Below are 12381 nucleotides of genomic sequence, written 5' to 3' on the forward strand. Positions count from 1 at the left end.
GTCCAAGTAAAAGGATTCCTCAATAATAAAAGTGGTGTACCAACATGAATGTTGCTGTCTAAGTTAGTAAATTTCTGAATACTTCAAATGTAAGAACTGTTCTTGAAAGGTAAAGAAAATCTGATTAAAATTTCATGAGACTCATTCAATTACTACAGTATAGAGAAAAATTGTAAAGACATCAAAAACACGAGTGAACCTAAGAAAGGAATAATAAAATAATGCAAAAAAGAAAATGTTGGAAAAGTTAAGCCAATAAAATGTTTTGCAGTGCCTACCATGTGCTCAATATGATTTTTTATTAGTTAAAAAACCTCCAAGTGCATTAAACATAGATATTTTTAAAAATAATCAATGTGATAGACATAAAGTGGTATTCAGAGGACATTGGTTACAGGATCAGACTGGCCACTAACTCTCAGTGTTAAATCTTGACAATTTGCCAGTTCTTCTGGCTTTTCTACTCCTAGTAGTTCTAAAGCTAGACTGAACTGTAAAGGATTCATTTTTAAAATTGATACACTCAAAGACACACATTCATACATAATCTTCATAATTTCATCCATTAAAAAAGCATTTCTCATACCTGTAAAATGTCATCAGGGTCTTCTTTAGCAGAGGCAACTAACAAAGTATGCCCACAGACTATTCCCTCAGCCAAGAAATACTTGAAGAGCAAATTGGAATAAATGTTATATTTGTCCTCCTCTGTAAAATAAATAAATGAATAATGTTAGAATATGTAGTATTTTATATGTATGCAAAAGTGTTATATACTTTTGTTATATAGATGTTATACCCCTTAATCAAAAACTTCAAAATATATGTTTACCTAACTTTCTCCTTCAGTCTATAACTCAAAAAACAATCATTCCTTTCAACTAACATTTATTAAGTACTTACTATGTGGCTGGCACTGGAGATACTAATTTATAAATTAAACTGTCTCTGTCATCAAACAGCTTACATTATACTTTGGGGAAACCTCAGACATTTCCTATGAGTTTTTGAGTCCTGGAGGGAAAGAAATGCCCTCTGCCTCCTTTTTTATCCCTAGCATTAACATAGTGCATGGAACGTGGGACTTTAATTAATGCTTATTGACTGTCTACTAAATGTATGAAGATAAACAAAAACTATATATTATTTCTTGGACAGCACTACTATTTCTTGGGTCTAAAATACAAGGCTTTAGTTCTTCAGTCTCACGATAATACAGTGAATGAATATAGCCTAAGGTTAAATACCACACAAGAGTTTCTCACATTTTCGAGTCTTTGGGCCTTAACTTAATTTCTTTTAGGCCTTGGAACCAAAGGTAGCACTGAAAGAGTTAGTCCTACCCCCTTAATTTTACAACTGAGGAAAATGAGGCCCAGAGAAATGAAGAAACTTTCCCAAGCTCACACAGGAAACTAAGTGGCATTTCTGGGACCTGAATGAAGGTCCTTACATTCCAAATCCAGTGTTCTTTCCAACACACCATCCTAGACTCCTACAAAACTGGCATGGATGATTCAATCTGGTACAAAGCCTGTGTTGTTTCCTGGTCTTCTGCCTCTTCCCTTTTATTTGTCACACCTTTTGCTTCCCCATAGGATCTTGGTGGTGAAATAAAAAGATACCAAATCCCTTTCTCAGCTAAGAGCAAAGGGAACCTCTTTTCTTGATCTACCAAGTAGAGGTGTTTGGTAACAGCACAAAGTATCATGCTTTCTTTTCACTGTCTGACTGATTCCCAAAGAGTTCTTACTGCATTTGGACACAATTCTTGATTTCAATATATTCTGAAATAGAAAAATGTATGAACTAGGAATGTCCTATTCTACTCACAGATTTAATTCCCTGTGACTTGACATTTGACTATACTAGCCCTTCCTCTGCTACAGCTCAGATCTTATTCCCTCTTCTCCTACTTTACACATATATATATACTCAGGAGGAAAAATTCATAAACATTTAGAAACAAAAAGTTTCACTGATGCCTTCCCAACTGATTTTTAAAGGTGAATTTATTTATTTAATAAATTTATTTAATTTGAGATTAAAAATGAAGTTGCCTTCTAGAAATATCTTAGAAACTTAATCAGAGAAAAAACTATTTGCATAAAAATCTTCCTCTCATTTATATTCAAAATGCCAAAAACAGTAATGAAAGCATGTATAGGAGACAATATCATTTTAAGATTCATTTTGCGGCTTTTAGATGCTAGAATACAGAAACAGCATACAAATATGGTCAAAAGAAAACACAGCAAAGCTACTATCAATAGTTAGAAGTAACACTACCACCATCATATTAATTTGTAGAAACAGAATCATTAAAAATTCTTAACTAGCAATAAAGGCACAGCTGACAGCTCATTTACAAAGAATTTACTTACAAAAAAGGAGAGAAGGCATTAGATTAAAAAAAAAAATCTTAGTACATTAAAAATGTTACTATATGTATTAGAGAGTCCAATTAATTAAACTTTAATATAATCTGTCCCAAATTCAGCAGTTTAAGTTTTCAAGTGGATTTCACACAGTTTTAAAATAATTTATAGGGGCTCTTATAAGTGAAAAAAAACAGGATATGTTTTTGCTACCTCTGCATTGCCCTCATAGTTGATAAGTGGAACTGTCAGAGAATAAACAAAATATAGGGAAATAACAGCCAAATTTATCAGCCTGGGTAAATTGATTTATATAGGTATAATCTGAAATGTATATAAAATTTAAATAGTCAAGAGAAAACACACAGAGATGTTAAATACATGTACACAAGTCATTAAGATAGTGGCATTGATTGTTTTGGGGACATTGTGTGATGTTTCTAGTGACTATAAACTTCTCCTTGAAAGAAAAGTCCATTCTTTTTTTAATATTAGGCTGCATGGTTTAGTCAGTAAACAGAGGACCAATCTTAAGAGTGAGGAAGACCTGGATTTAAATTCTGAAAAATATTAGCTGTTGGATTATCAGCAAGTCTCTTAAGCTTCTGGTATTCCAAATAGCTAAGAGGAGGGGTCTGGATTCAGTAAAAGGGACATACTTGAGGACATAATGTGGCCTCAAGAATGCAGATTCCCCACCCCTGACTAAGACTATTAAGATATAGATGAGTTGCCAATCTACGTTGATAGAGGGCAATCTCATACAAGAGAGCTCTTTACACTGATAAAATCAAAGGTTTCTACCCAGGACAAAATCAAAACCTTGCTAACATGTTCTGTGGCTGTAAGTCATATTTCCAAAGGGCAATAAAGACACATGGTAGGAGTGTGCAAAAACCTACCAATGGAGAACTGCACAGAAGCAGTAGTGTAGAGAACATCATCAGAGATGTATAACTAGTAAAGGAGGTGGGCTAGTCTGTGGCCAGAGAAGCTAGCTGATAGACACCCTCTGTACTCCCATGGTACTTACAATACACATGAAGAGCTTTAGAGGCAGGTCTCCAGCACCTTGTAGGAACCTTCATGGGAGAACATGCCTACAGGGCAAGCTGCCATGTGAATCAAGCTAGGGAGGCATTAACCACAAGCCCAGTCAAGCAGGCGCACGCAGCCTACCTTCTATTGATTAGTCTATTTCATCAGAGCCATCAGTGCGGGTAGTCGGTATACAAATACAAATCACAACTATTCTGTTCCTAGGGTGTCGGTCATCTTAGATAACACAACATGGACGAGTAAAGAGTCAAGATGCTCAAGTTAGGAGAGACTGGAGTCTGAACACAAGCTCTGACACCTACTAGTGTAGGTCCCTGGGTAAGTGACTTGACCTGTGCCAGTTTCCTCATCTATGAAATGTAGAAAATAATGCCATAGTACTTCATAGGGCAATGTGAGGATCAAGCAAGATGCATTATGTAAAATCTTCTGCAAACTTTAAAAGGTGTGGGTGTGTGTGTGTGTGTGTGTGTGTGTGTGTGTGTGTGTGTGTGTGCATGTGCGCAGTCAGTGAGTGCACTCTCCCTAGCCTGAAACCCAAATTATTTTTTTATTTGCTCATCAAACTATATTTCTCTAGCTGAATGTAACCTCTTTTCCTTTTATTTTTATATCCGCAGGACCTAGAACTGGGTCTTGAACATAGTAGACACAATAAATACTTATTGAATTGAATTATATCTTGATTTACTCTCACAAGCTTGTGGCCAAACTTTTGATGACCAGTTTCTCTGAGTGTAGCTGAGAGACTACTTAGAAGGCACATGATCTGGGCTGGTGCCATACTCAGAACCTTTCCAGTCTGAGAGACCTGAGGGCTTTATACACCAGTGGCATAACTTTCAGCCCAGGCTCACTGCTAAGGCATCTCACCATCTATGTGCCATCTAAATGTAACTACAGGATTAGAGTATCCTATAACTACAGGCATAAAGGATAAGATAGAAATTCATCTTAGGAGAACTTTAATCCTGCATTGTTATGAATAGGATTTTTATCATTAAGTAATTTTTCATCTTACTATGAAGGCGTAGTTTACCAAAGAAAAATATCTGTGAAGGCCTGCCTGATCCCTTTTCATAGTTTCATAAAGGATGCCCTTGATCAGTGTATAGACCTGAGGTGGGGAAGCTGAGGCCTGGAGGACATATGTAGCCTTCTAGGTCTTTGGGTGTGGCCTTTTGACTGAGTCCAAGTTTTGCCAAACAAATCTTTTTATTAAGGGGTTTGGATTCAGTCAAAGGGGCACACACACTTGCGGACTTAGAGGGCCAACAGTGGCTGCAGGTTCCCCATCCTGATATATATCTTAAAACAAAGCGTGAGGTAAGAAAATATTTAAATGGCACCTCTATGTGCTATGCATTGTCTAATTTCTTTTACAAATATTATCTCATTTGATCCTCACTAGAACCTTGGGAGACAGGGGCTGTTGCTATCTCCCTTTTATAGTTGAGAAAACTGAGGTAAATAGAGCTTAAGTGACGTCCTCATATAACTGAAGAGTATCTGAGGTTAAATTTGAGCTCAGCTCTCCCTGACACCAGGCCCATGGTATATGCACTGCACCACCAACTGCTAGCTAGAACTCTAGCATCAAATATCAACTCTATGTGGCCTTTAAAGCCCTTCCCAGCCTGCCTCCAATCTATCTCTTTAGATTTAGGAGCCATTACTCCCATTCATACAGTCTGTGATTCAGCCACTGTCCTTTACACAGTCTTGCCTTCACACAGGCATTCCCTGTACCTCGAATGTGCTTTCTCCTCACCTCTGTCTCCTAGAAACCAAAGCCTCCTTCAAGGCCTCCACTTAAGGCCACCAAACACATGAGATATTTCCTGACCCCTGAGCTGTAAAAAAGGGGCCAGTTAGCATGAAGAATCATAGCTTTTGGACATTCTGTAAACAGTGACTTAGATACTGATATTTTAAACTATGAAATTCTTGTCCAATGACAACAAAATAGATATGCTCTTTTCTTTCTTTGGGACAGACCTACAATTTCACTGACATTAGGAACTAACGGTGAAAAAATCTCTTGCACAGGGTTATACAATCAGCACATATCATAGGTACAAGTTGAACCCAGGTCTTCCCAAATTCAAGGCTAGGTCTCTATTCATTGTCTCCAGACCATGCTGCCTCTCAGCAATACTACTACCAGAAGTGAATTGTTATCAATCTTGACTTTGTTGCTATAAATGAAAAAAGACAGAATGAAATTGCTCCTAAATAGAAGGGCTGTTCAGAGATTCTTATTAAACAGGCAAATAAGGAAGATGGAAGAGTTGTTTTTTTTTCATGCACTTGAAGGCAATAAGAAACATCATTTTATGGAACATTTGATAATCTCGTATTGCAGTACTCATGGTAAATATTTGGGAAACAGTGCCATGAAAGTAAATGCAGCTTATGTGCTAGTAGCCATTGTAGAAGATAAAGAAGAAAAAAAAAACCTAACAAGGAACTCAATAAGAACCTTTAGATTAAATCAATGTATACTTTGGTATGCAAAGGTGGGGTAGATGCAAGATTTTTTTTTTGAAAATGGTTCAATATTAAGGAATGTGAGAGGCTAAAGATTTGTAGATTATATAGCAATCTCCCTTTATTCATGAATACTTCCTTTAAGAAAATAATCGAAAGTATAAGATATGGTAAGCACCAAATAGCATCACAAAAAATGGAACAATATTTTTCAAAAGATAGGAAATGACAACCCAATTAGACAAGTATTTGCTAAATATCTACAATGAGCCAGGAACTATGTTATGTCCTGGTTCACAAAGACAAAAACAAAGCATTTCTTGTCACTAAGAAGCTTAAACTCTATCGGAATATAATGGAGCTCTACTAATATGAGTCATTTCTGAATGTGCTATCATATGCAATCAGACAAGTGATATATTGGAACAAAAAAATTAGTATATAGCTATATTAAATTAAATTAAAAACAACTCTATCCTGACCTACTTAAATGAGTTACTGATGTTGAAAATGGGGAAATGGATAAAGGAAAGGACATCAACACCAAGTGTAATAATTTCACGCAGAAGTTTAATCAATATAAATTGACTGCCAGAATGAGGAGACCAGTGGAGTCTCAAAACCATCTTCTACTGCAAACACTTGACCTTCCTGGCAAGCAGAGAAATCTGGAAAACTTTAGTACAGATCATAAATGCATCTGGAAAATATAATTGAGAAAAGAAGGATGGCAAAAAAATTAGTAGGAAAAGTCTAATAAAATAGTGAAAAGGAATGAAAAGAAAAAACATTTTAAGAAAACATGGTGAAATCCCCAAATAAAGAAAAGGCCTCCCAAGAACATAAAAAGATGTAAATGGAAGAAATATAACATTACTTTTAAGATGGAAAGATTTTCAAAGATAATTATAACAAATTCTTGTCACTACCAAGGTCAACAAAGCCATAAGACTTGGATTCTAACATAAGAGTACTAGCATTCTAATATTTGTGCAGTATGTCTCTAGTCAGACCACCTGGAACACTGCTGTTCCTGTGTCATCTTAGAAGCTAAAAAGGATAAGTCCTGGTCAAGAGTTAGATGGGAGATGATCTGGAAAAAGCAGGTGCCCTAGGCGTTGAAAGCAGTCAGGTGCGGCAAAATTTGGAGACCGGTGTCAGGAAGACCTGGATCCAAATCCTGTGTCAGTCATGTAACAGCAGCAAACCAATTCACCTCTCTCACACTCAGTTTCCTCATCTATAAAATGGGGGCAGAGGGTGGGTTTGGACTAGACGGTTTCCAAGGTCCTTTCCAGTTTAAATCTATGATTCTATGAGTCTTTAAGAAGAAAAGATGGAAATGGCACCAGAGAACAAATATTAAAAAAGCAGATGGAGAAGACCAAGTGTACACAGACCACGGTTGTGCTCAAGGTGACATAATTATGAGGGGGTAGGTGTTGTAATTCTCAAGGTATCAAAAGGAGGAGATACCAAAAATACAGAAAAAACATAAGATTTTATTATTACCAAATAAATAGGTAATGAAGGAAAATCAATAACTACCCTCATTTCCCCACATATATGTGTGTCTATATATATATATATATATATATATATATATAGACACACATATATATAATTTTTAAAAAAATAAATTATATTCAAATTGAGTGATCAATGAACTCTAATGGCTTACTATCACCTCTAGGATCAAATATAAAATTCTCTGTTTGGTATTCAAAGCCCTTAATGACTTAGCCTCTTTTACCTTCAGTTTTCTTATACCTTTATTGGTATTTTCACTGGTTGTCCACCATATCTAAAACGTTTGCTCTTCCTTCTTATCTCTGCTTCTTTGCTTTCTTCAAGTACAAGCTAAAATCCTACCTTCTAATGGAAGTCTTTCCCAACTTCTTATTATTTCCCCTGCCCCCATTTCCTTTCCTTTATCATTTCCTATTTATCTTTTGTATAGCTTGTTTGTACACAGGTTGTCTGCATGTTGTCTCTCCCAAAAGAATGTGAACTCCTTGAAGGCAGACATTGTCTTTTAACTTTGTATTCCCAACATTTAGTGCAGTGTATGGCGTATAGTAGGCATGTACATAATGCTTACTGATTGACTAACAAGATCCTATTTTACTGATTGATGAAAAATCAAGCATTTTATTTGATAGCACAAATTACAACCTTAAACGCTCACCTCCAAGAGTATTTTAAAGTTACACAAGATTATGTGAAGGAACTAACAATAGGGATAAACTCTGACAATCCTGCGATCATTACTATTAAGAGAGAAACAAAAAAGGGAAACGTTTCTTCCCCACTGGTGTCCACAATTGCTATGACAGAGACTCAGTACAGAATTTGAGCAGAAGCAGGTTTTCCCTACAGATGCTAGATGTTCTAGAGGTTCCTGTTTTGCTGATTACATCAAACTCCAAATGCTGCAGAGACTTCTGGATGAGAGTCATAGTCACTAAAAACAGTTTGGTCTAACTATCGCCTAGGAAAAACCAAGTGGGTGAAGAATGCCTACTGCTCAGAGGGTGACATGCAGTAGAATGTACGGCTTATGGAGCCCAGTCATTAGCACAAACTTCTATTTGACAGATATTGGAAATGAACACTGCAGAGGGAGACCTCTTACGGGATTGGATTAAAACACAATTAAATTAAACAAATTAAAATAGATTAAAAATGAGGATAAATACGAAAGATGGCCCAAAATGACTTCAAAAGAATTAAAGTTTAGATGACTCAAAAAGAAATGGAAAACTGCATATGAGTTGTTGTTTGCAAGAAGTTAATACAGAAGATACATAGGACATACATGATCAGAAAAGGAGATAAACCAGTCATATAGTAAGAGGGGACTGTCCAAGTATAGAGTTGGCATTCATGAAATACTAAAAGAGAGAAAGAAAGGGTTCTGGTACAGATTCTCTAGGGAGGATTTATGGAAAGGTAAGGACAAGAAGCACATAGGATGAAAATGAATGGATCTACACCAATGAAGCTTGTGACTTCACTAACAAAATCAGAGATTCCTTGAAGTACTAAAGAATATTTGATATAAAGTAAGAAGGAAGGAATAAAGAGATGTGCTATTTGGGAAACAGTGTAATCTTAACAGATGTCACAGAGAAAACAAAAGTACTCAAATCCAACTTTGCTTCCATTCATCAACAGGATTCCTAGAAAATCAGTATCAAACATACAACAGACGTGCAACTGTCAGCATGATGTACAAGGGTTTCCTATAATGTATGAAAGGCTAGGATGGGTGACCAATTCCAAAGTGCTATGCATACAATTATAAAAAATAGGCTGATGGTCTCAAGTGATAGTCTTGTCAATAAAAGACCAATTCAATACAATCAATGAATTTCCAAATTATTCCTCTAAATCTTTAGATAGTAGAAGACAAAGTAAATAATGTCTAAAACTGGATTCTTCATATCAAAATTCATCTAATCAGCTGGCTACTAAATTCATTCATACTTTCTATGTTAAAAATTTAAACATTATTTACTAAAATATTAAAGGTCTAATGGATTTTTAAACTAATTTAAACTATTTTTGAGTGAAATAGTTGTCTAATTATTTTAGGTAGACACTTAGACTTCATGGAATAAATTATTGAACACCTACTAAATTCAAGGCATTGTATAGGTTAAAAGATGAGCAAAATGTATTTCCTTTTCTAATGAAAGTTGGATAAGTACACAAATAATACTGTGTACTTAAAGCAATTTTACATGTCTAATTTTATTTTATCTTATCACCCCCTTAAGAAAAATAACAGAAGAGTCAAAACCAAAAGGATTTCATTTTTTAAAGGAAATATTTTAAAAGTTATACATAGTAGAGTGATGAGAAATGGCATAACTCAATCATATATTTTATACGAACCAATTAGAAGCAGTGTTCCAACAGCTAAGCCACCACCTGCAAATAAAACCAAAAGAAAATTTTTGTACCTTTTTCATATTACCTTTCATGTGCAAGTAAGATTTTATCAAGGACAGGCGATACAATAAATTTAAATCTGGTTGTGAACAACATTTTAATTACCTTTGTGATACTTTTATTCAATGCACTATTATGAAATAATTACATATTCTATGTAATTACACACTACACATTACAATTACTTTCATAATATCCTGTACTATTCTCTTTTCTTCAGCAATAGGACCACGCTGTGATCAACATAACTGGAGTTAAGCATTCCAATAATGTTATATTTAGCATTAGTTAATAAATTAACTCGGTAGCCAAGACTTAACTGTGAATAGTACTGCAACAGGGACATTGGGACACTCAGGAAAGAAATTCTACTTTGACACGTGTTCTCACATGTAACAAGCCTCAGTGAAAGAAATAATTAAAAATAATTATCTATCTTTGCTGTTTAGAGATAATTTTAAACAGACCAAACACTACTAAATATTAAGGTCTAAGTACATTTAATATTAATTCAAAATACAATGATAAAATCCCAACAATTTTATCAAAAATTAACAGGAAAATGTTATTTTAAAACATAAAAGGGGCAGCTAGGTGGAGCACTGGTAGAGCATTGGTCCTAGAGTCAGGAGGACCTGAGCTCAAATCTGTGACCTGGACAAGTCACTTAACCTCAACTGCCTAAAAGGAAAAAGAAAACAAAAAAAAGACCCCAAAAGGACAAAAGACTAAGAAATAAAAGTAATGATCAATATTTATAAAGTGACTTGCCCAAATCGACAGAGGGAATAAATTGCAGACTAGGACTGAAACTCCACTCTTATGACTCTAACCATAGCACTTTCATATAAGTTCAAAATCTATGCCAATGTTTTCATAATCTATTGTGCACAACAGCTATGAAAACAATAGCTGACAAAACGTTTCACAGGAATTACTTTTTTCCCCAAAGTTAAAATAATTACAAGCGTTACACAAGTCACTTGAAGATACTTTTGTGAAGTTCATATTTTTATTATATATGGTATTATGTCAGAACTTTGTAAGGTAAACCAAGTTATGATTCCCATTATCATTTCATTTCCAATGGAATAATCATGGTGTGATACTATACATGACTTTGAGATGGAACATTTAAGTTAAATTAACTACAAATGGTGAAATAGAAATTACTACTAAACTGCCAAGAAGAGTAGACATAATATAGGAGAAAGGAGAAACAGAAGGAAAAACAATGACTGTTGTTCTGAGTGGTCTGGACGTTTCTCAGCGGCATTTTATATAATGATCCATAATTCAAATACATTACTCTTCCTGTTCTTCAGTTTGAATGTTTTTATACTTCCCTGGTTCAGTTTTTAGGCTGAATGTATGCTTTTTTCTCTTTTAGAAGCAGCAAGCTCCTTTGTAGTAGCATTTAAATCATACCAAAGTACAAGTGGTAAAAATCCTTTTGACTATTGTGTAAAAATAAAGGGGCAGCTAGGTGGCTCAGGGGATAGAATGCCGGGCCTGGAATCAGGAAGATTCATCTTCTTGAGTTCAAACCTGTCCTCATTCACTTCCTACGTGTGTGACCCTGGACAAGTCACTTAACCCTGTTTGCCTCAGTTTCCTCATCTGAAAAATGAGCTGGAGAAAGAAATGGCAAACTGCTCTATCGTTACCAAGAAAACGCTCAATAGGGTCACAAAGAGTCAGACATGACTGAAATGGCAACAAAAAAAATAAAGGATATACTAACAAAGTAACAGTAATCACTAAGGATGAGGGATCCAAAAAGGGATACTTTTATCAACTCTATCAGTTGATAAAACTGATCAGCTCGATAACAAAAAAGTTTCCTTAACCAAAGAGTTTCACAGCAAAGAATATAATTCAGCATTTTTCTCCTAATTTACTTTCCAGAGAACATGCTGGCATGTGGTTGATTAATGAAATTAATCAAATTAAGGAAATTTCTCTGGGTTTATATTCCTACCTTCCATGATTAACTTTGTAACTGCATGGATCTTTAGGTTCCAGGTATTTACTGGAGAACTAAAGGAACTTGAATGTTAGCAGTCAGATCATGAAAACAAGTCAGATCATGAAAAAATACATAGTAACTGATAACTACATTCCTATTTTACAATTAAATGACTTAACAAATAGGACAGATCTTGAACTGGTGAATGAAATTACATTGCAAATAATTGCCTAAAGAGCTATTGGTTATACTAGTCGTATCCTTTCCAAGGGAGAGACAACTGGGTCCGAGTTTTGGGCAATAAGGTCAAATGGAGAAGGTAGCTGCATAACTGAGACAATAATCTAACCTTTTCCACGATCACTCTGATAATTCCAAGAAAAGAATTCCAAATTAAATTCTTACAATTTTGCAACAAGAAAGTTTGGAACTTTTCAACTTTTCTCCCAACCAAAGGGAAGAATAAGAAAGGGTGGGAAGTAGTTGTAAAGAGAGAAGTTATGCTTGGACACAGACAAAATATTCTAA

At 35.2% G+C, this 12381-nt stretch overlaps 1 protein-coding gene across 3 annotated transcripts in view; it reads right to left on the bottom strand.

The window, feature by feature from the left end:
* Window positions 1–12381, bottom strand: part of ELP4 (elongator acetyltransferase complex subunit 4) — a 266170-nt gene that overhangs the window by 246684 nt on the left and 7105 nt on the right. For all 3 annotated transcript variants that reach the window (XM_072619250.1, XM_072619251.1, XM_072619249.1), the window contains exons 2-3: window positions 9828–9863; window positions 587–708 (exon numbers count right to left, since the gene is read on the bottom strand). In XM_072619250.1, coding sequence (XP_072475351.1) covers window positions 587–708; window positions 9828–9863 — 158 coding nt within the window. The remainder of the gene's footprint in view (window positions 1–586; window positions 709–9827; window positions 9864–12381) is intronic.

Source organism: Notamacropus eugenii, chromosome 6 (genome assembly GCF_028372415.1).
Source record: "Notamacropus eugenii isolate mMacEug1 chromosome 6, mMacEug1.pri_v2, whole genome shotgun sequence".
Taxonomy (NCBI): Eukaryota; Metazoa; Chordata; class Mammalia; order Diprotodontia; family Macropodidae; genus Notamacropus; species Notamacropus eugenii.